General features: G+C 47.4%; 1 protein-coding gene across 5 annotated transcripts in view; it reads left to right on the forward strand.

Moving 5' to 3' along the window:
- The window catches only part of LOC133350384 (transcription factor Sox-5-like), a 278499-nt gene that overhangs the window by 78727 nt on the left and 172744 nt on the right, over nt 1-27028 (forward strand). For all 5 annotated transcript variants that reach the window (XR_009756057.1, XM_061564709.1, XM_061564712.1 and 2 more), the window contains exon 3: nt 16410-16499. Coding sequence is in view for 4 of the 5 variants with exons in the window: in XM_061564709.1 (XP_061420693.1) it covers nt 16410-16499 (90 nt within the window). In the remaining variant the exon portion in view is untranslated. The remainder of the gene's footprint in view (nt 1-16409; nt 16500-27028) is intronic.

Genomic DNA, 27028 nt, shown 5'->3' on the forward strand with positions numbered 1-27028 from the left:
TTTTTCCATTAAAAACGATAGTCCCATATAAGTGTTAAAACAATAATTAAAGCACCCTGTATATACAGGGAGCGGTAATGTAGTGATTAGCGGAGTGCGCGATTAACTCAGTGACCTAAACTCGATTCCCACCCACGGCCAACACCAGTGACGATTACCTGAACCGGTCGTGGGCCTCCCCTAGGTCGACTCAGCCTCAAATGAGCACCTGGTGTAGTGTGTAAAAACATTGCCACTAGGGAGACAAAGGCAGCCGAGCGTGGTGCTGGTCACCCACCCCCTCATGTGCCATTTTGACCTTCATAGATGCTCGCTAACAGCAGTCGGCCGCAACAGTTTGTTGAGGCTATACAGGGCATCTTTGTCTCTATACACACACACACAGGGCAAGCAGACTACCCTGTCTACGTTTGACAAACGAAGCAAAGAAGTGAGGTGAAATCTGTAAATGTCCCATCGTCACAGGCCAGTTGCACGCCAGTGCCCCCGCCCCACGGGATGCACGTGGGGGTATCCCTCGTCGCGAGCCATTTGACGTTTCGGCCTTTGGATTTGTGCTCAGCAGCTATGTGTTATTATTTATATACATTTTGATATATGTGTGTGTGTGTGTGTAAATATTACCCCCCTCATTCTATTTACGATGAATGGGTCTCGAGGGGCCGGGCTGTGTGAAATGTAAATCACTGGGAGTGTCGTTGCGTTCGGCTGTCCGCGGGGCGGCCCGGGCCGGAGGGCTTGGGTCGCAAACGGCTCCAGCGCAGGGGCAGCTCAGCGACACGTTGAATGACCACGAATCAACGCGCCTCCAGCCGGCCACACGCCCGGTCCGGAATCAGTGGTCCGCGTGACGTTGTCTCAGTTGGCTCTCGGCCGCATTACTTCGCCGCTCCTGCTTAGATGTTTGCAGTCGATAAAGTGGGGTCTAGCACGTATTTTATGACACACGAATTGGTGTCAATAATGCACGCGTTGAACCACGCAGTGACAAACGCACGGATTGTAGTGAGTTGCCCAGTCAGTTTAACACGTAGGCTTTCGCAACCAATAGTATTCATAATAAAGGTTATTGGGTTAGATCGCGTAACACACCAGTGGGCCAAAGTAGTAACTAATTGGCACTTTTCGTTTACGGGACAAACCTTACTGGCTGTGTCGGGTGGTGGAGGGTTACGACACATTTATACTTACGCGATCTAACCCAGAAACCTTTATTATGAGTTGCCCAGTGTTCGGTGTGTGCCAGTTTACGACAGTTTGCCATACCAGAACATTTCACAACACCAGTCTCTCCGTAGGACAATCATTGGTAAGTTCCTACAAAGTGACAATTGCTGTCACAAAGTCCTGTTATGATGCCTCACCACGATGCATTATGTTCTGATATGGCACAACACCGATGTCGCAATTCTAGTCATGGCATCTTACGATGCATTAAGAAATTGATTAAAAGTGATGTTTACTCTTACACCATATGCTTGAAGTGTACATTGCATCCTCGATTTGTATTCTTAACTATTTCATTCATATGCTAATATCTCATGTAGGATAATGGACAAAGGAGACTGCACAAGCAATAGAGATGAGTTGGTGAAATTGGACAAAACCGAACTGGGTTCCTGGATTGAATCGTGATTCCGAAGAGTGGCAATTTCAGTGACTTGCTAGGGGGATGGGTCATTACAAGCCCATGTGATGGTACAAACCACGGTGTAGTGTGCAGCTTTCGACATCACTCACACAATGCGGTGAACTTTGTCGACCCACTTGATAATCTCAGTCGACCGCATACCAACCAGCAACACGACGTCGCCACGTCGCGCAGTGCAGTTGAGTAGGAGAAGATTTCTGGCATTGGTGACCCAGAAGTTGCAGCCAAAATTGTGCCTGGATTTTACACAATCCGTGGAATAAAAGTCTCAACTGCACATTGGGTCGTGGTCATGAACCAATGGTAGTTTAGTTTGTTGTTGTTTAGTTTGTTCTTGTCTAGTTTGTCGTCCTTCCTCCGCAACTCCAATTAGCATGGTTGGCTATGTATGGTGCAAAAGTAGTTCAACTTACATTTGTACATACAATGGTAGAAGTGTCACATTTTCAGTCTGTACTGAGAAGAGCTAGTCACAACACCGCATCAATATTGAGGACGACTGTTTCACTCCTTTGCTGGCAATGGGCCAGTGCTGATAATTCAACATTCACGTGGCGGAATCAGTCTCCACTTAGGATAAGTTCGCAATCATTACACACAAAGTGCTTGCCACAAATGAGCCACAACACTTTGTTGATCTCGTCAAGAAACATAAACCATCACGCGAACTCCGGTCATCCTCGCAACAGCTTTTGGTTAGTCATTGAACAAAGACGGTCACTGCATCACACGTTGCCACCAGTTTTTCCATTGCAGACCAAACCCAGACATATATCTCCGTCACCCGGGGTCTTTTATCAAAACTGTGCACTATCCTGTGATGAAGTTCAGCACAATGCCAGTTCCGTATCTCGGTACAAGTCAATTCCTGCCGCAGGCACACAGGTGCCAACTCCTGGACTGTACCGGGTCAAACCCGGACAGGTGGCAACTCGAGAGACCCAGGCAACGTCAGTGGACGGAGCACAATGAACAATAGGGGACTGTAATACACACTTCCCACTGTTGTACGCATGCAAATTCTTACGCATTGCAGGGGCATAGAGTGTTGGAGCAGGGTTTCTCACAGTGAACTTTGAACCTGGTGACACGAGTTCGATTCCTCTGCATGGCTAACATCAGTGGTGTGTGACATCTCAACCGATCCTGCCACCCCTTCCCCTCGAGCCCACCCTTCACCAGCCCACACTGGCCATCGTAGCGAAGTATATGCCCTTGCAACATGAGGATGCCTCCATTTAGCAGTGGATTGGCACTGTACATTGATCATACTGAAGATAGCAAGACTTGTTTTTTTTTGCATTTGTATCCAGTTGAATTTTATCCAACCACTTAGCACCACAGCAGAGAGTAAATACTTCTCCATTGTCACAAGTCACTCTAACAGCAAAGTCCCACTTAGCAATGACCTAGAATTGGCTTCAGTCGCCTTTGTGTGCGGCATCTTTCGAGCATCACTCTCAGACCACGCTCCTTGGTCGCAAAGAATTGAAAGGGTTTTTACAGAATGAAGCCTCGAGCGGAGGAAAAAAGGCCGAATTGTGCAAAATCAAAATTCGATGCAACGTGATTTTTACAAAGCCAGATATCGGTGAGGGCCGCGAGCCGTTCAGCTAGCCGCCGCCGCACTTGAGAATGCGCTCGGTGGATTTTGGCCACGGGCAGGACGTTTATACTTCCAGTTTCCCTTTGCGTGACGGGCGCCGTGGAGCCAGGAGCGGCTGCTGCCACTGCTGCCGGGCCCCACTCGGCACAAGGTGGTTGCGCTGCGCCGCTGGGAGTCGCCCGAGCGCGACAGCCGCTGCTGCGGACATGAGAGGAGACCCTGTGACATAATTCACAGGAGTAAGGCGCCATGTGCGGGACGTGCATCCCACCTACGACGACATAGAAACCACCAGCGAAACGTAAGCGGAGCCATCCTGCTGTGGAGCTCGTAACAAGCGAAGCCCTCTGCGACTCCATGCCACTCCACTCGCGAGGGCGGCCGGGCCCTCATTATATACGTGCGGTTGTCTTGTCATTAGAGAACACAATTAAGACTGTGTGCGCAAACATTTACACTGGCGTATGCTAATATATAATCTCCTTTGGGTAGTTTGGCATGCAACTGTAACACTGCTAGGCGATGGTTTTATGTGGTGCAATAAAATAACTCTTTCTGGGCACCTGTTTTGTGTATGCGGGGCTTTGGGCTGAGCAGTCCTGAGTGACAGCAGCAGGCGGGAGGTGAGCCGGGTGGGGAGGGCTGGGTGATGAGGGCTGGCTGTGGGCATTGTTGCTCCCCTTGCCAGATTGTTTGTTAGCTCCGAATTGGGGCACAGCCAAGACCGAGCCAGATGCAAGCACTTCTTGTGTGTGGCTTGGTTGGCCGTGACCGCCCCAACGACTTAACAAGGCACCGTCACACACACACATGCATTCGCGGCGCCGCGTTTGCCTGTTGTCTCTGCTGTGCGCTCCATCCCGTTCCACTGCTGTATCTGCTGGGGTGGCTGCAGTTAATCCAAGTGCTGTGTCCGCTGTTATTTTTTGTATTAATATGCTTGTTTACCCACAAAAGCCTCATTGAGTCTCAAGGCTGGCATTCAGGAGGGTCCAGTGAAATGTTGCTTCAGGGAGCGATTCTAGCGAATGTAATTCTCAACGGAGCAACTTGCAGGTCATATTTCAGCATTGGGATGTTTGCCCAATACCAGTTACATTGTGTTTTATTTTTGCAATGGGAGGAAACCCATAGAGAATAGGGGGGGGGGGGAAGATACAAATTCCACGCAGAAAGGTGCCCATATTGCGGATCAAACCCAAGCCCTTGTTGCTGTGAAACATAAGTGTTATCCCTCGACCACCCTGCCGGCCAAACGTCTTACACCCAGGCCTGGATTTGAACCCACGCTCCCACCCTAGTAACCTAATGCTATCTGCTAGGCTATCCCCCTCAGCTGTGGTGGAAGTATGCTGTGCATTGTGTGATAACCGCATCTACAGCGGCTGCTGGGTGTTTAAAGTGGACTTTGTTTTAACTATATGTGACAACTCAATAGAACAGCATGAGTCTCATTTGCAAGGGTAACCTGGGGCAAGTCTGCCAGTCGGAGTCAATGATTGCTACTTTGGATAATCCCAATTGAACTAATTTGTGGGTAACTTTTGAATTTGGCAAATTTTGGCCTCGACACCGGCACGCAATGCCGGTGCCCCCATCTTGCGAATGACATCACAGGATCCGTAACTTCCACTGTGGAGCAGGCGTCGTCGCGCAGTGTTATTGCAGTTATTCCACCCGCAGTAATAATCAGGGTGGCCCCGCTGGATTCGATGGGCGGGCATGCCACCGCTGGGCCCTCGGCTCCCCCACCGGTGTAACTGCGACAGCCGAGGTTATTGCAGCTGCCCTTTGCTGTGGCTGCTGCGGCTACTGCACCTGATGTGGCTGTTAGTCGCTGTGACTTCTGCAACTGTGGTGGCCAACACTGCAGTGTCTGCTGTGCATTGTGTGACCAGGGATCGTAATGTATAGCTGGCTGGGGATGGGTGTGCGCGCGTGTGTAAACAATTGCCACACGCCATTCTTTGACCAGCGGTCTTAAAAACCACCAGTGTTTGCTAATCTAGCAGTGCATATTTGCCACTCGTGATCTCTGTCAAGTGATGATGATGTTTGTTGTAAAAGAGTTATCTTCCAACGAGACTTGTGTATGATCTCATGCCAGGCCCCTTCAAGAGTAATCTGGATCAAGAACAATACACGTTGTGCTTTTATTAACAGTGGAGATTGTTCATACTTTGGGGTTACCATAAACATCAATTATGTTTTGCTTACTTATTGCTCTGAAGGCAAGGGCTGACGTTCATTTCGATGGCAAAATTGTTACGAGTTAAATATCCATGTTTAATTTGGCCTTTAATGCTCCATTGCTGAATTTATTTTGCACTGGCGTCCATCAACCAGAACATCTCAGAACAACGTTAACTCCATTCGTTATTTTGCAATACAGCATATTGAAAATGTAGATCCACAATAACCAAAGCATTCACATGTGAATCTTGTTTGAATACTTATGTCATTTTATCAACAAAATCATGTGGATTATTGAAACGTGTCTTGTTTCATTTGGGTAACACAACCAAGGAATTATGCAACCAAAATGAATAAAAACACCAACACAGGAGCAGTAGTAGTAGTAATAACTAACCACTGTGATTGTGAAGATGTGTTTGGGTATAATTACAACCATATGGATGCTGATAGTTCGCACACTGGACGTGCAGAGGTTGCCGGTTCCATCTCGCGGCACGGCCATCGATGCGATGGTGCGAGTTTCTTAAATCCCCTCCCCACCTGCCATTCTGTGTCCACCCAGTGGTAGGGATGGGGTTCATACCACAGTCGGCAGATTGGTGGGTATCTGCACCTCTTCCCCAGACGTTTGGCCATCGCCGAAGAGACGGCCAAATTAGAGTTGAGCTCTCCCTCGAGCTCCCTCGAATGGAGGCCATTCCGCTAGCAGTTGTGCGAGTTGGCACTTGCAGGCCTGCGCATTTCCATTTGCTGTTATAATCACAACAATTTAATTGTTAAATCTATGGGACCGTTTTGTCAGAATCAAAGTAGTAAAAAATAAGAATAGGCTTCACTCTTTCTGGTAATAAAACAGGTGTTAAGATGTTCAAACACCAAATGGCTTCTTTTATAATACAACTATAATATAATTGCCATAGGAATGGGAGGGGCAAAGCACGTGGCTTTGCACCAGAGGTCACAAACGGGTTTTGATTCCTTACCCGTACCCGGCCGCACCAGGTCGCAAATGGGTACCCGTACCCGGCCGGGTACCCGTTCCCTACCCGTACCCGTACCCATCCCGAAATGAGTGACAAACGGTTACTCACTAGTGACTCACGGCCTACCCGTACCCGTACCCGGCCGCACCAGGGTCACAAACGGGTACCCGTACCCGTACCTGGCCGGGTACGGGTAGCCGGGTATTGGGTAGGGTACGGGAATCGCGTACCCGGTTGCGACCTCTGCTTTTGCACTTAAATTGTACAAAAGCCTTGCACCAATATTTTCCACGGTTCCAATCTTTGGCAGGGGGAGCACGAGAATGGTGGTGAAGGCAGCCGTGCGGGTGGATCGCGTTCGGCGCGATGCCCGGCGACGTCTGCGCGTGTGGCGAGTGGCGAGTGCTGTGCCGAGGTGGCACGGCGATGGCTCGGGCCCGGCGTTGGGCAGGCTCTGTGTGTGGCTCTGTGTGGTTTCCTGCATCTCCCTCCCTCTTGGTCTCTGAGTGGCCAACCCGCTGTGGGGCTTGAGTCAACTACTTTTGAGTGGGTGCACAGATAGTCAAACAAACTTTCGAAAGTGATAATAATAATGTTACAGTTGCTATGAACACGTTTTTTTTTTTCAGTCCGGCACAACATGCCATCGGATTCCTCTAGTTTGTAAGTAAATATTCTGATTCTGCCAATAGAATAGCTGATAGGGGTTGAACATTTTTGTTAAAGTATTGTTGTCAACATTACAATATTTGAATGAGAATTTTAGACTGATGAAGGCATTGCTTGACAGTTTGTTGATATGTTTCTAAATAATAATTACATTTCGGTGAGTGTCACATATCTCCTCCTCCTCACATCGTCTGGATTACTAAAAGCTGCCACAACAATACAACTGCGCCGCACTTCTGGGTTTTCCATATTTGCGGGGCCCACCTTTTACAGCCACGCATCACACCCCCATGCAACCGACACAAGCTCGAATCACAATAATGATGATGATGAGGCGACATCCAAAACCGGTCCAGATGCAGCAGTCACGCCGGATGAATTGGGAGGGCCTCCGGGTGACTCTTGACCCCGGGCCCCCAACCCTGCGACCCCCCCTCCCCACCAAGCTCCCACACCCCCCACCGCCCCCCCCCCCAAAGGTGCGCGCCTATCCGTTGTATGTTTTTAAACGAAGTTCGTGTCACGCGCCAGGCTATTGTAAATGATAAAGCGAATTCGATTCACCAGGGCCGACAAAGTGGAATTATTTGTAAAAAAAAAAAAGTATGCGGTATCTTCTATATATTTGTTTTACCCTTAACCTCGTTCGCATGAAGTAAAAAAAAACATCAGCTTACAAGCGGCAACTAATTCACGGCAATTGGTGTGGGTGTCTAGGGGCGAGTCTGTCCGGACTAACAATACATCTCGATTATCGCAATGGGTTTAAATCCATTAACATTCCACCTCCGATAGGCACGGTCGGCTACGTACGGTGCGAACGAAGTTCAACATCAGTACATACACAAAGGCCTTCCCCATTATGGTTGTTTGACCATACTTCACCAGTTTGGTGGGTGAAGGTTGGTGATAACCACTTGCACCACCGCTCACCCACATACACTTGTTATAATAAGACGTTTTAAACAATGAGCGGCACATGTAAACCTAATGTGTGCTTTATTGGACCAATGTATTTGTATCGCTCACACTGTTGCTTAAGGGAACTGTGTTAAACTCACCATCGAGTAATTTCACGGATTCCGTGACTAAACTCCACTGCAACCTGAAGTCGGTAACAGATTGCTTCTGAAAAGCGACGGTCTCTGCACCGACAAAGCTGTCAACCCCTTATCAGTGCCTTATTAGAGGCCAATTCAGACCTGACTGGCCACCCCGTGCCCCTTATAAATATCAACATTCATCCTACAAAGCCCCATCACCACAAGGGAGACACACAAACAAATAGACGCATTATTTGTGCCCCTATTGAAACGCCGTATGGACCTGAAAACTACATTTCCCCTGTACAAGAATACAGGGTACACCTTATGGGTTGACAATTGTGTGCATATTGCAACGCCACCATTACGTTTCTTCTTCACCTAATGTCAACGTCGCCTCACCAGTGGCCAGGAGGCCGATGGGCCCTTCTGGCCGCACGTGTATTGGGATATACGGCGCCTACTGATCTCACCGAGCTATCATCGGTTGGCATTTGCGACTTATAATGAGCCAAGAATGTCTGTGTGTCCCGCGCGTGACGTCCTCTACATGGACTCCCGCTAATTAATAATAATTAGCGGGTGACGTCACTTCACATTTTGGGGGGGCGAGGCGCCTCCTCCCCCCTCCTCGGCGTCAACTTACAGCCCTCACTACAAAGGCAGAACCCTCACGTCACGTGATCTCTGTTGTTGAGATATCGAAGTAAAAAGGACGTCACGATGAACAAGGGATTATAACCTTTAAATGAAATAGGTCTGTGTCACCGCAGCCTGACAAATTGCTCACGCCTTTTGCCCGTCCTTGGACGGGCAAAAGGCTCGTTGTTAAGTTATTCACCGAATCCCATTTGTGCACAGACTCGTGCTGCAATCTTTAACCTGTATGTATATCTTTTCGGAAGGTTATGGTAACATAAGTGGGGGAAGAGTTCTCCTGGTTGATGGCATTATATTGGTAATCGGTATGTAGCAGCTGTTGTCTTGAACAGAGAAGTCCCTCTCGCTCCCCCGGGGGGGGAGTGGAGTGAGAGTGATGCGAGGTGAAACGGATGGTGGACAAAACGAATCGCGCATACACACACACAGATCCCCCGCGTCGCATTTAACTGACCATCGAGGCAAGGGCTCTTAGTGAGCAGCTATTAAGGCCGGCACGGCGCACGGTGGCGTGGTGTGGCCAGCAGTTGGTGCGATGTGAGTCAATGGGGAATGGCTTCCAATAATTATCCGTGATTTTCCCCCGCAGATGAGTGGAGTATGTTCATGGTTAACTCTGCGTTATATTGGTCCCTATCACTCCCACGGATAACAGCAGATCTTCCTGTATACAACAAGATCCATCTTCCACGTAGCAACTGAATCACACGGGAGGCATATTCTGGACACATTGGGGTCAAATATATTGCAGTGTTTATGCAGTCTTGTGCCGAGTAGCAACCGCCGCACCATGCTGTGCATCACATTGCGAGGGCCGTCGAGGAGACTGTAACATTCGCGGGGCTGTCGTTAGCATCATGGAGAAGCAGCGTCCCAAGATTTCTCTTCGCGTAGCGATGCTGCGGGAATACCTGCGCTACCTGGGCTCCAGGCCACAGAAGGGGCATCACTGGCGGAGTTACTTGACCTGTCGCTCTTTTGTAATACGTCTTTTCCCAGTGGGTGTCTTGTCCACAAATATGGCTGCATATTTTTGGCAGCATATTAAACACATTTGGGATTTAAATGTTCTTATGAGTGGATGTCGGCAAATCACGCAGACAGTGATCACATGTTATGGGCTACTTTTTTCGATGATCGGAGGTAGTAATTATTTCTAGAGATAATTGGAACTGCCACTGTTTGGCAGCATGAAGCAGGAAGATTCGCAGGCCAAGTCGGCCTCCAGATAAGAACAGTCAGGGCATGCGTAGCTGCAGTGTCGGCCACGTCGGTGAGGCCTTGCTGCCTGCCTCTGGAGCCTGGCCGTCTCTCGCTAGGTGTGGAGGCCCGTGACACTTACACGTCAGTCACTGAGAGCCGGTGTCAACTGTTCAAAGCCAACATTTGTAAGTTTCATTTTTTAAACATTAACACCCTCCCTCGCTCGGTCACTTGCTGGGATTCGGAGCACCCGTGCTGAGCCCGGATGGTTCCCCCATTGGCCATACCGCCGTGAGGCAATCATTGGCATATGTGTGATGAGATGATATATATAAAACCCGTAGAATCATCCATATTCCAAACGCTGCCGTGCCCTTCGGCAACGTCGCTTTGAAGTCGGTGTTGCTTTGGCTGTCAGCTGAAACTGTGACTCTTTCTATTTTCTATTCTGAGGATGGTCTTTCTTTTTTTTTAAATCAGTTTTTGGCAATTTTTATATTGCTTATAGTTGCTTGAAATGATATAAAACAGCGCTCTAGCAATATGAAGTGTTGCAGTATGGTGGTGGAAGGGTTTTGTAAGTGTAATGTGTGAAGCGCGCGCATAAGTACGGGCCACGTTCGGCGTCGATTTGTGAGGGTCGTGTCCTACAATGGGCTTCTGGAGAGGCCTGCGACCGGACAGAGAAACGCTCCAACGCCACCACACTCACTGCTGGCTGAATGGACGATTCGCGGTGCTGACACTCCGCAGAGCAAGCCGCTAACACTCGCGAGGGTGCGAGTTCAAATCCTGGTTGGAGGGGTGGTGGTTGACTCGCCATGGTATTCCTGCGAGGTTGATACAAGTAGTACAAGCTTTAGATCAAAATTTAGTACAACTTTGTGAAGAAGTCAACAGTTGTTGTCCTATGGATAGACTTGCCCCTGTCTTAGAATTGTGGAATTATCACCACTGACTTTACAGGGCTGTCAACAGGAGATGAGCACCAATTCCTCGATGCCCACACAAGTCGGAACTCACATTGATTTGACGGGTTACATTTTGTTAACAGTGCCGCTTGTAAGCCAGTCTGTACTAGGTGGGACGCTTGATTCCTGCTCATGCTTGATGAGTTTTCTGGGGAATTATGTAAGTTTCGCCATCAATGACAGCGGACATGCATGACCGTTTTACAGCGAAGTAAGTGTCGGTGTCACAGTCCAAATATTTAGTCTTGTATTGATAGACGTTGCAACTAAGTTAATAAAATACTCATCCCGAGTAAATACCCATCCCTAGTAAATACCCATCCCTAGTAAATACCCATCCCTAGTAAATACCCGTCCCGAGTAAATAGCCGTCCCTAGAAAATGCAGGCACGCAAGCGACCTTCACAAAAGAAGCGGTGAATCTTATTTGGTTACAGTCGGTTGCGTAAAACAGACACCGTACACCGCACACACGTATCTTACCGACGACTATCAGCATTCCTGTATCAGTGTCTCCCATCACGGAGCTTGAGCTGTCACCTCCACTCATTTTGCTCTACTTCTGTGAAGCCAAAAGCTCTCCTATTTCCTCTCGATCTGCACTTTTTCAGGAGTGATTTAATTTATTTGGGCACGGCTTTCGTGATTGCCGCCTTTGTTTATAAATACGGAACTCGTTAGAGACACTAATCGTGATCTCATCAATCAAGATGCAGCAATTACACCACGCATGATCAATCGCTAACGCGTAAACTCTCGCAGGCAATTTTGAAGTGTTAGGAAAGACACGTTAACAGCATCCCATGTCTCGCCCACAACGCGTGCTATCGATGGCCTTCTCTTTCGGCACCGTGTCTTTTACCCGACAATAATTCGTGTTCAAACTGGTCCAGTTAGTGCCGGGCAGTAGGGGTGGAGGTGTGCACGTGGCTCGGAGCCAGCGTGGCTCCATCGGCGACGCCTGCCAGGTAGCGAGCGCTCTGCGGTTGTCCGTGGCCGGTGTTCGATAAGCGACGGCGGTGGATCGGCGGCGTTGGTGATAACTCAAGCCGGGAGCCCCGCAATGGTACAGACGGCAGTCCTGTGTGCGCTTTACCGTGTTTTGATGACGACATTTTCATATTTTGATATGAAGCACTCCAAGCATTTACTTTGTGAGGGTTGATGCGTGAGGTCGTTAACACTGGGGCCACAATCAGATGTGGGGAGTGTCTATAATGCACGACGGGGAAGTGCCGACCACCTCATCACTCAGTGACAACACCACTTCTGACTCGACGTGTTTGTACGGATGTACAATCTGTCTTTGACAGATTGTTTTCTTGCTGCGGTGTGCCTCCATGTAATCAGGTCACGATGAACCAAATCGGTGATCGGGATTTAGGTTTAATTGAAGTTTACGTTGTTTAACCAGGGGAGAAGTCAAGAGGGCAGGATACTCTCATACGCTTCTCACTACATCCCCTTACTACTGACAGGCACCGTTTTATCTCCAAACCCCTCCATCGGGTACCCGTTCATCTCCGCTGCTGCCCTGTCTGGACTCCATGATGTCAGCTAAACTCGCAACTGACTCCATTTTCCTGCCACGTGCAAGCTTAAGGGAATTTGATTTCTGTCCTAACTCATGAACCCTTATGTCCAATTCTTACACGTGTCTCTCTCATCCTTCTTAATCAAGTTGACGTATGTGGATTAGGGTTGTCACCTGTCTTTGGTTTTACCTGGACAGTCGGGGAACTGGCATCTGTGTTTAGATGGCAGGAATTTATTTTTGTATCCCGAGATCTGTTGCTGGCATCATTGTGTTGAACTTCATCAGAGTATTGATAGACCCAGGCTGACTGAAGGAATCTGTCTGGGTCTGGTTTACAGCGAGAAAGGTGGCGACCCCTCCATGGATATCGTTACAACCTTCTATATCGACTGAGAGTAATCAGACGCCGACCCCCCCCCCCCCCCCCACTAATGTTCGTGTAATTTCACCCTCGCTGTAGTTGTACAGCACCATGTCATCTTAAGATACAGTTTGTGTTCAGACTTTGCATAGATCTGTCGGGGATAGTAATATATATAACATGGTAGTTCATTTTAAATGTATTTACATTTTATGTTGAAGTTCCTCCTACTGAGCTTGAACATCATATTTTACAAGGTCTGTATATGAATATGAATACTGTTTTCATTTAAAACGAGACTAACCTTTATATTAAAACAAAACATATCTTGTTTAATAAATATAACCAAGCTATGTGAGAGAATTTTAAGCTTATGTGTAAGACCAGAGATGGCTGTGACTGAGTTTACACAATCCTGTTGCCCTGTCTGAGGCTTTCCCGTCAAGCTCCCATGATGTAACAACATCAATGAATTGACGGTGACGATTACGTTTCAAGTTTAGTTTGTGCAACCAGGGTGAGGACTCGCGAAAACAGGATAGCGAGAGTGGCCTGGCTCACCAAGACGACAAAGAGCAACAGCCTAAAACAGAGTACATCAAAGAAGCGAATAGAAATCGGAGCAAAAACAAATGCCCTGCTGAAGTTAGTGGTCACTCACGAACATCGCTTTGTTCAGTCCACTGCTGGATAACGGCCTCGGTAGGTCACATTGGTCGTAGAGACTGCTTCACCGTACTCGAGCACCCTGGCTGACGCGGGTTCGTGAACGTGTGGGGACGAGGATGATTTCACAGGCCGCTCTCGCCATTGACGTCAGCCGCGACCAGGAATTGAACTCGGAGAAGGCCGGGTTCTTACCTGGAGGTGCAAATCACTGTGCCATCGCTGGAGGGTGAATACCTTATAGCACAACAAGTATGCGAGTACTTATAGCTTCTAATGATCACAAATCAATATGAAACTTGTGTATGTCACGGTGGTTTCTTTAAGATATGTATTTGACGTGGAAAATCCCATGAGACGGAACACGTCGTGCGTGAGAGTGTGCAGGGTGTCGATAAACAGACACACACATGTAGTTGTATGATGCATTGCCTTCATTTGATCGCAGGCAGAATTCAGTGTTTACATTGAGACTTTGCAGATCAGCAAGGCACTTCAGTGACAGTTGTACTGAAGCGAGTGAAATGTGTCGTCGCGGAGAAGCAGTTGTTAATCTAAGAAGATGGAGCACTGCAGTGCATCATGGTCATATTTAGGATGTGGGCCGCGGCACGTGCTTTAACCTTTTTCCACTTTAAACCAAAACCCGCACGCACAATTCTCAGTCAGCACTGGGTCCGTCATCGGAACTGGGCAGTAAACTGTGATGAAGTTCAACACAGCAATACTGGTACCAGATCTCGGGACGAATCGATTCCTGCCACCTGAATACAGACGCCAATTCCCGGAGTGTACCGGCTCAGACCCAGGCAGGTGACGGCCGTAGCCGTGGCCCCACGAATGTCGTAACTTATTCTTGTGAATAATAATAAAATAATGATACAAAGTCTCTAACCTTCACTTTACGCCTGATGGTGCATGTTTGCAAACAACTGACTGGGCAGCTGCGCCCAGTGCAAGCGTGGCAACCACGAGGGCATCTCTAACGCGAAGAGCATATGTCTTGTTTTCAGGAAGAGTTGAGTTACACGTACGTGTGGCCGAGATAGTGGCATTTTGCCACACGTGTCTTCGCAGAATAGCCAACGTAGGCACACATAACACACCTCCGATTAGTACGGTTGGCTACTTGCGGTGTGAAAGGAGTTCAACAGACATACTTACCCACTGCGTATTTAATGTCCACAGGCAGAAGCCCACCTGTCCACAAGATTACGGTTTGCGTGGGAGAGTGCGTGCGGTGAGGAGCTAACATGCCACTTCTGTGCCACTCAAGGCTGCAAGGCAGATATACACGAGCGCACTCTTCCACAGCCGTGAGGCCGAGGGGCTGCGCAGATGTACAACTGTTTGTCGGAGTCGTCGGCGTTAATGCGTGTGGAGAGCTGCGAGCTCATTTGTTGTTTGCCCACATGGCTGTGACACTGTGCTGCTCACTTGTTATACAACATGTGTGTACGTTTGAAATAGGCATAGTCATCTTAATTACTTACTTACTCAGGAGTGTCCTGCCTCATTGGGATTTTTGGCCAACGCCGATGATTTTCTCCGTGTTTGACTGTGGGAGGAAGCTGGAGAACTCGGAGAAAATTCGTGCAGAAGAGAGGGAGAACGTAAAGCTCCTTTTGAAGCCGTTTGGAGTGAAGCTGCAAAGTTTAGGATGCAAAGCTCCGGCGTGTCACCGCTGTGCCGCTTCAAAGACGGTGGTCGCCGCATTATCACGCGGCACTTTCAGATGCGCATCTGCGGCCGTCTGGAACGCTCTTACTTCTGATATTAGCAAGCCACTGGGAGCCAGATTGAAAACTAATTTCTTTCGAACTGCTTTTGTGTTTAGTTTGTTGTCCTTCGCCCGCACCTCCGATTAGCATGGCTGGCTACATACGGTCCGAAAGAAGTTCCGCAGGCATACCTCCATACATGCACGGGTTTCATTTGCTCCGCCTTGCCACGGCTGTGAAACTGGGAGCGTGAGCACAATTTTCAGCGTAGTTGGATGCAGGTAAAACGTACCTCTTTAGACAAACAATGCGTTTTAATGCATTTCCTAGAATAGAAATGAGTGAGGTCATGGAAAATGATGCCATTTCCAGGCATAGTGATTCTCTGTTTAAGATTAGTAAAAGTAAAAAATGCATTGTATAGGAACTGGGGAAACAAGCCCAAGACGTTGCATTATGAATGCCACAGATTAATCATTATCGCCATTACATTATCAATGAGTTAACTTTCACGCTTTGTCCTGAACAACAGAAGCTAATCAAGAGGGTGAGCCTGGATATAGCACTTGAATGGGGGTAACCACCCTGCATACCAGGTGCTATAGGCAGTGGAGCTGTTGTAGGCTGTGGAGGGCACTGCAATAAAATTGATCATTGTGCTGTATTTCTGCGTCTACACTTCCCACCTTTACAAAACCCATACTACCCAGCGTGGTGAAGTATGGTCAAACAACACCCACTCACCGCATGCCTTGGGAAGGCCTTCATCCACCACGCGTAAGACTGGAAAAGGGCTGTACATGTGCATTCTATCGGTGCTTTTGGTATTGCAGGACAGTTTTCGACCTTGTTGCACCTCTGATTGCCATGGTGGGCTGTGTACGGTGCTAAAGAAGTTCAACGCGCATACACACATGATGCTATTACATGGTAATTTATAATCCTCTGTTATAAATGGCAATAGCTTCAACTCACCTTGTCGTGTTTGGTTTTATTACCTTGATTTGTCTTATCTGTTTCATGGGTCATCGCGGGGGAATTAAGTTTTGAAATAATGACTCTGTCATATTACTTGTGTGATAGTGTGACAATGTCTCTGAGCTGTGGGCTTTAATCACGACCCAAAATATTGTGCCCCACAGATGCCTCCTGTGTGGAGCAACTTCTGGCCAAGGACTGGAAGGAACGGATGCTGGGAATGAGCTCTGGAGATGTTGCCGCTGAGATGCAAGGTGAGGTTACGTTGCCAGGCAGTGGGTGAGTGAAGGGGAAAGGTCGGCATTTTCACCAGCGGTGAGCCGTGGGCAGTTGTAGACTTGGCTCCCATTGGTCAGTGCTTAATCACCGCCGCCACCATTAATCTTGTCATTTTATAATGCGCCTCTCACGTTTACAGCAAAGCACAGATTACTCTGTACATCGATGACATCTCATGGACTAGGGTATACACTTCAGAAAATAAAGACAATTATTTTTGTGTGTATGCTCATGTCCCTAAGCAAATTGACATGACAGATAAAGAGGCAGTAATATACAATGTCCTGTATTGTGAAATTGATTAGACAATTAAGTTAAAATTGTATGTATTTATATAACCAGCAAATGAAGTGCTTAAGTTATTCATAATTAAACATTGGTTGAGGCGACGACCTGACATAGCCAAACAAATAAATTTGTCACGTGTACAAGCGTTTACACTCGTCAGGTCATCACTTCTTGAGGATGCATCACAGTTTCAAGTCAATCTTCGCATGTATTGGTTTACATGTTAACTTTGTGAGAATTGCTCTTCAGTTTACCGGTAAGCTCAAGCAGTAATTATTTGCGTGTAAAATGCCTGTCCTTGTAAAAAAAAAACCACTTTGGCTATGTTAGGTGGTGGAGGGTAACGCGACAAAATATTTTTGGAAAACATTTTCTCACGCGTAAGTGACTTCCCATGTAAATTATTTTTTTTTATAAATTGTGATCATAAAATGTTAGTGTAACGGTTACATTTTTGTAGATGTTTTTTGCTATTTTGAGATATTGTTTGTTTCAGGTCTTGGTTTTTAAGAGCTTTAATTATTGCATTAATTTCCACAGAGTCAATTGTATTTTATTGTCTGCAAAGGCCAGCCACAATGGTAATTTAGATGTCTTGGTCTTTTGCAGAATCTTATTGAGAGGATGTAAGCATGTGATCGGCAGTCCTTTAAACCCTGCTTGCTCCTGTGGCTGGTTGGTCTCCACCAAGTAGCCTGCTTCCTGCACTTATCTAAGACAGTTGCACAGTCCACCGTCAAGCACACTTGTTTTTTTATGTCTGAATCTGCAAGCGCTTGAAAGAGTGCACGTCCTTGTCGGTGAGAGATAAAACGTTTGCCTGCAAAGATGTCGATTTAACTTACTTGCCACCGTGGTGTCATTGAGAGTTCTCCCACACGTGAGAGATTGTGGAAGAGAGCAGCGTGTTGGTCACCAGTCCACAAAAATACACATTGCAAATAACTGTCACTACAGTGTTGCCTCCCCACTGTGGCTCTCTCACTGTCAGCTTCAGTTCATGTTTCACCCCTTGCAAGTGGATGTGGAGGCATCAATATCGCTTTCCTTCAAATATTTGTAGTTTTTCATGGTCTTGAATTTGAAATTCACCACCATCCGATAGAGTTGGGAAACACAAACGTGGTTGCTATGTATGGTTGCTACTTGTCCAGTTGTGACCCGCGGCATGGCGCAGTTTGACCCGGTACAGTCCGGGAATCGACATCTGTGTTTGGGTGGCAGGAGTTGATTTGTGCCGTGGTTTGGTAATTACTGCGCAGTGTTGATAATAAACTTACGCTTACTCAGACTTATGTCTGGGGTTGGTCCATTTACAAAAAGTGCTTTCTAAAAATTATTAATAGTAATTTGTGCGTGAATGATTTACATAAATCTGCAGTGTACATAATGGTAATAACTGTAATTTGTTGATTCCACGATCACTGCTGTGTTTTACACTTTTGCTTGGACGATAATAGGTTTTAACACTTTTTAAAACACTTCAAAAATAATAGTTTATATATGTCTGTATACACTGTAAAGTGTAGAAGGGTTTTAGAAAAACTTAGAAAGGCCTGGGCCTAAAACGACTAAGCCAATATTATTGACCTCAATTTCACTTTGTGCTGTGACGGTCATTGTGACCTCGATGCTAATCAGGGTCCATATGATCCACTGTTGTCCCAGAAGTTATCATGTGGTGAGAAATGTAATCTTTAATACTCCAGGTTAACACACGCTCTTACTGCTCGTGCACGTAACTCAGCTTGAGCTATGTAGGCTGCAGTGTGAACGCGGCGCGCGCGCGTGGATGCACCGTGAGCACGTGCGCCCCACTCACACGGCACGAGGAGTCGGCGCGATTCCAGCACAAATCACAACGCAGCTTTGCGCAATGTTCGATATATATATATGTGGGAGTTCTGTATTTGTGGTGTGCGAATCTATTATTTATTATTATTTAATCTTACATACTCCATTAAATATGTCTGCTAAGGATTGCCCACCTTAATTATGATATGGTCTGATTTGAGCATGAAACTTCAGCCCAAGTTTATAGACAAATCGTGTGCACTGTGGCACAGGAGCCTCGAGATTTCTCATGGGGGTGAGAGATGGAAGGGCCGGCTCAAGCAGGCAGGTTTAGTCGGTTGAAGAGGAACCAAAACAAAACGTGAGGTCGAGGTAGGTGTTTGGGTAGCAGGTTTTGGTTTATGCCGAAATCTGGTGGTAATTGTATTTAACTTCAAAGCAGTTAACTCCGCCGTTTTGGATAGACCTAGGCTGACCGAGAAATCTCTCTGGGTTTGGTCAACAGTGGAAAAGGTGGCGACCTTCATGTGAGGCGACCCCAGGCAATGAATGAAAGCAGTTTTACTGGCAACAGTCCAGCAGTGGTCAAAGCAGAGGAGTACATTCAGCTGGCCGAGATCAACAGGAACATTGATTTTTTTAAATTAAAACAATGTCAAGATGTTTTCATTCACCATAATATAGCTGGTCTTGGGTTAGGTCACTGTAAATATAGATGCGTCGTTAAACCCGCCACCACCTGACACAGCCAATTAGTAAAGTTTGTCACAGTAAACAGAACGTGCTAATTAGTAACTAGTTCAGCACTAACCTGTGTGTTAGAGAGTAAACCCACAAGATGTGTAGGTTTACTCTCCAACAACAACATGTGTGGGTTTCCTCTGCAGCACACCACTCTGCTGATCTCGTCACTAATCGGCATGATTGGTTTACGTGATAAACTTTACTAATTGGCTGTGTCAGGTCGTGGCAAGTTTAAAGACACATTTATATTTACGCAATCTAACCCAAAAAAACCTCCTTATTGATAATATTGGTCGCAAAAGCCTACGTGTTAAACTGATGTTTCATTGCACGTTTGTTTGGGGTGATTACTCTATGAGTTCCTAGGATACTGAGAACTCGTGATTGACGTCGTTGGCTCGAGTCACATCACGAGCCACTGGACATCTTCAACACTGATGCTGCTAAACATTCACGCCTGGTTAATGTTGGACGTGATTTGTGGGATACAGGCCAAGATAAAATATAGTTGGCTGCAGCACTTTTTTTAAATGCTTCGACACTTTGGATTGCAAACTTACAGCGCTTGCTCGTATCGTGCAAGTGCGGTAGTCATCAGGCCTTATCGATCTAGAACGAGGGATTTATAAATACTGCAGCAAAAAAGTAACAAGACACTTGCACGTCAGTTTCATCCTTTTTGCAGCTCGTGAGTAACGTCGAGTCCTGCTCCCCCTGTCCAGTTGAGCGTCGCAGCTCTGCCCTCTTGCGAACGGAGATCTCAGAGCTTTAGGCCCTTCAGTGTAACAGCTCACGTCGCTGACCGGTGTACATCGCTCTCCCACACTAACCCCCCCCCCCCTCCTTTACCGAAAAAAGAATTTAAAAATAGCACCCACTGTGAAGCAAACCGTATCCATATCCAGCTCTTGGACAAAACCTGAAGGTGGAACACCTGTGTGGTGAAGTGAGCTGGATGGAGTGGTCTGGATAGCACAAGCCCAGCGCCTATGCTTTGCCATTCACTTTGCAATCAGACGAAACTAAATTGTTACATTAATCCAATTACATCCTCTCTCTGGGTTGAGACGAGTACAGAAACAGTTGCTGCTGTAATGACGTTTCACTTTTCTAAATGATGTAACATTAAAAAAGCTTTCTCAGAAAGTTTCGAGGACTAAATTAGAATCTGGCTCCCTGGAACCAGCGAGGCGAGGAGGCCACCTGCTGGAGCAGGCATCGTCCATGGTCGCACCACCACCACCACCACCGCCGCCACCACCACCACCACCGCCGCCACCACCACCACCACCACCGCCGCCACCACCACCACCACCACCGCCGCCACCACCACCACCACCACCGCCGCCACCACCACCACCACCACCACGCTCACGCACCGGTGGTGGGGCCACCACCTCTCGCTTCCACAGGCTCATGACCTAGGTTCTCTGCTCCCATTGGACACGCGTGGGGGTCACAAACACCACAGAGATGGACACTGACGCTGAATACTTGACCCTCTCAGTGGAGGCTGATGAACGTCGCCTGTTGTAATCCAGAACTGTGAAAGCGAGGGTTGGTGGGTCACACACACTCACTCTTGTGAGACTCCCTCCCTACCCTTGGGCATCAGGGTTGCCATCTCCTGGCAGTAAAGCAAGCGGGTCACTTTCTTAGTGAGAGTTTACTCCCCTCGTGCTTGTGGGTTTTTCCCACTCCGGTTTCCTCCCCCATCTATAAACACTCGTTCATGGAGTTGCCTAAAACATTCCAATGTAGGACCACAAAGCTTGGACAATTATTGGCACCGGTTCTAATTGCCCTCCCACTTCTCTGTGGTTTCCCGTGGCTCAGAATTATCCCTTCAGTCCCTGAGAGTGAACGAAAACCGTGTGAGTTACACATTCTCAGTAGCGTTTTTTGTATTAAGTGTTGATGCCTCAGAGGTCTGTAAACAATACGCAGCAAGTGGAAAATAAAACAATTCCTCATTCCCCAAAGGCCGGTCTGTGAACTCCGTGAATGTTCCAGAGCTCTCGCAAATCATTACTCAGTTCCAACACTCGACTCTTTCCAAGAAGGTTCTGCTTATAATTCTGAGGCAACTCCCGGAGTTTTAGTTTGTTTTCAACGTATGGGGGCGAAGCAGAGAGTGTGGGGACGAGCGGTTAGGGGCCATCCATTTAGTAGGTATGCAAAAATCTGTCAGAACTTGACCCCTCCGCCCCTCCCTGTACGCACGCGTACTTTTTACCCCCCCCCCCCCCCCCCCAATCCTATAGAACGGCCAATATTTAATCCACGCAGAAACGATCACGGATTAAGAATATTAACGTGTTTAAGCAAACAGATAGTCCACCGCCGGACTATCTAACTGACTTGAAGGCCAATGTAGACAAATAATTATTATCGAGGCTTCACCCCCCTCCATGCGTACGTACTAAATGGATGGTCCCTTAATCTCCATAGGGGAAGTCAGACAGCGAATTCGTCCCACAGCCTCGCTACAGCTTTAGCCATTGCGCTGTGGGCGGGTGTCTCCTTCGCAGAGCGATGTCATCCCTCTGCGACTCGGCGATTCCACCTCCCAGGTGGTGCGAGCGCACAGGCGCGTGACCCTACCTCCTCTTGCCTCCCCTCCTCCCTCTCTCCCTCCCGTTAGCCAGCAAGACGTTTTTTTTTTCTCCCCCCCCCCCCCCCAATATAACATGATACAGTTGCTGAGCGGAGGCCCCGAATGTTTGTAACGTCAAGTGGTCAGCAACAAACGGCACCATAAAGTTGTAATGGGTAAGAGTTTCTTGAATTGAGCTAGGTTATTGTTATAATAAGACCTTGGGAAAAGAGACAATGAGAGGAGATTCCAAAGTGGAGCAGTGCCTAAAGTGTTCGTGATTGCGCGAGTGCATTGTTGTTGTCGTGACCTGCATTATGTTCGTTGAACACCATGTGGATGACAACAAACGGTGAGTCTGGCACGCCGAGTCCTGAACAGGGCAAGGGAGGAATCGCGTAGAGAAGATCGGGGGAACGGTAACCGGTGGTAGTAGCGGTAGCTTCCACAGAGCAAGTTTGTTCATTGCCTGGCGGCGGATTCTCCGACGCGGAGAGGCCGCTGCCGCCCGCCCGCGTGCGGTGCCCTTGGCCCTCCCTGGCCACGGTGTGCGGTTTCCACGCCCGTGCCCGCACCCTCAATTTGCCTAGGCCGAGACCGCAGAGAGAGACACGCCGTCTGGCTCGGAGGAAAATAAAGAATTCTTTGAGAGCCCAAGTGACGTTTGGGACCGTTCTCTCCATCAGCGCGATCAATGTGTGTGCCCAGAGCTGGCTGCGACGATTTATTTTCCCGCCGGAGCTTGCCAGCACGACAATTGCAATTATTGTGCATTGTTCCCTCGCCGGGATCCCCAGAGGGAGATGGGGGCGGGGGGGGGGTGAGCTTCAAATGAGTGTGAACACACACACACCTTCTCTTTCAGGCCCTGCACAAGCAGCTTTGATTGCTCCCTGCAACTTGGCATGTGAAGAATTTCACAGCCTACTGAGAGCTCTGGAGCAGAGTTACAATCACAGGCTTTTAGGCAAGCAGGGGGGGTCAGAATGGCAGGGGCCAGGCAGGGGGGCCGCAGGAGCAAACAATAGGCCACTGATGTCGCATTAGCTAGGCTTTAGAGCTGACATTGTGGCGGGCGCGAGCCATTAAGGAGCCCAGGTCCCCGGCGATGTTTGAAAGAAGATCCGCAATGCGGCCCAAATGCAGAGAGGGCTTGATAGGTCACGCCTGCCAGGAGAGCGATTGTATCTGAGCCAGAGGGAGGGCAAGGACAGGGCACCGAGCAGGCTGCAGCGAATGAAGCGTCTTTGTGGATGCGGCAACAATGATTCTTCTGTTTTGAAAAAAAAAGCTTAAATAAAATGTAAAAGAAAATTATTTTTCAATTGTACATTTTAAATTGTACACGATTAACAGATTGTTTCGCCAAATAACTTTTAACATGCATATATACTTGATTAATTTCCCGCAGAGAATTAATTACTATGATTGTATGCAAAGGTTTGACTAAAGTGTGGCAAAATGAACAAAGCATAGGAACCAGCTTTTGTGTTGCAGAAGTACGTATTATGAAAGGTGTTTGTCACGCAAACATTTTAACATCTGTTTTTATAATTTAATTGCATTTTCATATCCTCGTTTTGTTTTACTTTCACTTGCATTTGTACAAAAAATGAAATGTATTGGGCCACATTACATCAGCTTTAGACAGAGGCGATTGCAGTTTCTCAAGAAGAAAGAACCAAAAATAATTGTCATTGTGATCCTTGAGTGAAGAAGCACAGTGGCCAAAACTAGTCAAGGTCACTGATGCTCAGCATCAGACGGAGTGGTGCTGTCAGAAACAGGAATCTTCCAAGGCGTGTGCCCACGTTAAGTTATTTATTGTGTCCAGAGAGAGTGAGAGAGACGCTCATCTCAACAAAGTTACGAGTGGCGTCTTAATTCAGGCTGGGGTTCCTGGCGATATCGTGGCATTTTAACCGATTTTGGCATCCGTGAATACGTTTTCTTTTTCACACAGATCAACCAAAAACCCTTCAAGCCTATGATTCATGGCCGTGTAATCGGTTTGGCACAGGAAGTCAGAAATCCAGGTGTCATCTGTGATCCAAACACTGTCTTTCGAGGCTCATATAAAAAAGCAAGACTTTATTTTTACATCTTAGGAATATCTCCGTTTCCCTTCACTCTGCTTCAGATGCAGAGAAGCTGCTTCTGTGCCTTTATTTAATCTCGCATCGACGATTGCAACGGCGTGATCCGTGGCGTCGCCAAGAAGGTGCTTAAAAAATTACAGCTTCTTCAGAGTGGGGCCGCTAGGGTGTTCACCAACACTGGCTTCCAGTTTCAATATGGATTCAGGTTAAAATCTACATCAGCTTACATCAGAGACACGCGGCTGCACCCACACGTGCCCCCAATGTCTCTTAAGATCTACGGGTACAAGCCTTCTCTGCGTTCCCAGGCCGTAATGCCTTTGGCCGATGGGCGACCGAGCTGTTTCCCTCCGTGTGACAGCCCCCAGACTCTGGAACTCTCCCACGAGATATCTGGATCTCTGAATCTGTGGACGATTTTAAAAGCTAATCATATAACTTACGTATACACTGGCGTTTATCAACTTTTAGCTAATTCAGCAAAAAGCTTATAGTATTCACTTTTTCTCGTATTTTGGTTGCACGAGTTACTGTCATGCTGAGTGTCTGCCGGCGCTTTGAGACCTTTGGTGAAAGTTGCGTTATGCGTAAGAAGTGTCGTTGTCATGACTGCATTATTCAATTGCTAAAGAGCGCAAGGCGTGTCCCCTATTCCGAGGGAATGAACATGACGGCGACGTGAAGGGAGAACGGCGAGCACACCTTTGACGTTGAGAAACGGAGAGCGACACGGTGGGGGAAGTGCAGTCGCAGGTGCCGCGGCTCATGGGGCATCGACACATTTGTGCTTTTAGAATAGAACTTAGATTGTACATTTCCGTACGCAAACTATTTTTTTCATTTAATATTGAATTTAATGAACATATGTGACGGTATAATATTATGTACCTGTGATTTATTTAGCAAAGTAAAAAAGAGCAATTAAAATGTATTTTTTTTACAAAGAATATACTTTGTCTAGGAGTAGATTTGAGACAACCTCACGTTAGAGCTACTCTAGGAATGTTGGAGGCAACACTAAGACAAGTAGTACACACATTCCTTTGAGAAGTAAAGGATTAGAAGTATTCCGCTCACCGTTTGGTTGTGGCCGAGAGGTGCTCACGTTTCCACAGAGCTCGGGCCCATGCGTGAACTTCGGGAGTAATTACGGCTACTCGACGCGAGTTTTAAAGACGCAACAAATGAGCTGGAAAGTGAGCTTCCAACAAGCCCCTTGACGTTGTTGACATTTCATTCAAATGCTCGTGGACGTTGTGCAACCATCCTCCAAAAGCACTGACGACATTAATCAGCAGAAATTTGGTTTTCTGCAGCGTATTTGGAGAAGAAAAAACTCACACCGCTGATGTCCGGTGCATGAAATACGTCGGCTCGTTTTCACGCTTTTAGAAATGCCGTGTGCGGAAAATACATTTGACGGCACAGGGGGGCTCACCGCGCTCACATGTGGGCTAAAAGGCTGGTGGGATTTTTAAAATATATAGTTACCGAAACAAAGGCCCAACGTGTCAAGCGGCCAACAATAGACAGCCGTGTTATCAAAGTTGTTCTGAGTAATTTGAGCTTGCACGTTTCTTGAATTGAGAAATGTTGTTATTATGAGAGCTTGGGAAAAGAGTCGATGGGAGGGAATTCCCGAGTGGAACAGCATGTAGGAAGACGCAGAACTGAGAAGCGTTGTGGTCTGCAGTCATTCTACTAATTTCCGTGAGTGCTTTAGAGGTGCCAGCTTTCCCACTGCAGATCAAACCTGGACTATATATCTCAATCGGCCCAGATCGATCAGAACTGTGCAGTATACAGATCACGGTTTAACACATAGATTATGAATACAGATCACGGTACAAATCAACTCCTGCCACTCGAACACAGACACCAATTCCTGGACTGTTACCCGACTTTGTCCCAATGCGAGCTCCGTGGGTTAAGCCGCTCACCTCACCACTCCCACCCTCCACAGCTGGAGGGAAGCAATTGTGCATTTCCCCCCCCCCCCGTTATTGCCTAGCTAAGTTCGCGCTACGTTCCGGGTACGTTCGGGCGAATGTGCATCGGTGAACGCGTTAGCTCCGTGAGTCACCCCGCTGGATTGACGACGGTGATCGTGTTCGGCTCGCGCGCCCTAGAGCCCGTGACGTACCGTCACGACCGGATCGTGAGGGCCAAAGGCGGGCAACCCCCCCTTGAGCGTGAGCGAGAGCTAAGTGTACGGCCCAGGTGCAGCTCAGAGGCTGCCGCGAGAAATCTGCTCACCCCAGCGACTGAATGCAGCGCGGGTAAATATTGTGATAAAAAAGGTGTTCACTTGAAGGAGACAGCCTCTTTAATATTGCACAGAGAGCAGAGCAGACACTCCCGGGACAGGTTTGACAGGGGCTCTGAAAAGAGTAATGCGCGATTCCACCAGAGAACTGGCAATGTACGGATCGTACTGCACATCTTGTGTGACAAAATCAGTCTTAACCTCTGTGGCAAATCGGTCTTGCATGTCATCTTTCTGGCTCCGAGGGTGAAATGATTGTATCAGTTAAATGCGATTGTTTAGCTTTAAAAAAATGCCAGCAGTTTTCATATTTGCAATATTTTTTCGTTAAACGAATGAAAGGAAACCTGTGTGATATCAATAGTTAATGTTCACTTGTGTGTGTGTGTGTCATCTGACACCCTAGACAACCTTACACACAAGATGTTCCTTCTCAGGGGATTTGTCAGATGAAGTTTTTTTTTTAATGAAATTAAAATAAATTAATTTTGTTGGTGACATTTATTTTGCCTGTAATGTATGTTCAACTACTTGAACGTCTTTCGCACCGTATGTAGCGAACCATGCTAAGCGGAGGTGGATTACACCTCGTAACACTCCCCTCTCTAAGATATGGATCAATCACTTACACAGTATTTATCAGCTGTAGCAAAGAAAGTAATCGGTGTCATTCGCAATCAGTGGGGTATCTCTAAATGGATCACCCTGCAGTACAAT

Source organism: Lethenteron reissneri, chromosome 33 (assembly GCF_015708825.2).
Source record: "Lethenteron reissneri isolate LAM-NWPU_2019-01 chromosome 33, ASM1570882v1, whole genome shotgun sequence".
In the NCBI taxonomy this organism is placed as follows: domain Eukaryota; kingdom Metazoa; phylum Chordata; class Hyperoartia; order Petromyzontiformes; family Petromyzontidae; genus Lethenteron; species Lethenteron reissneri.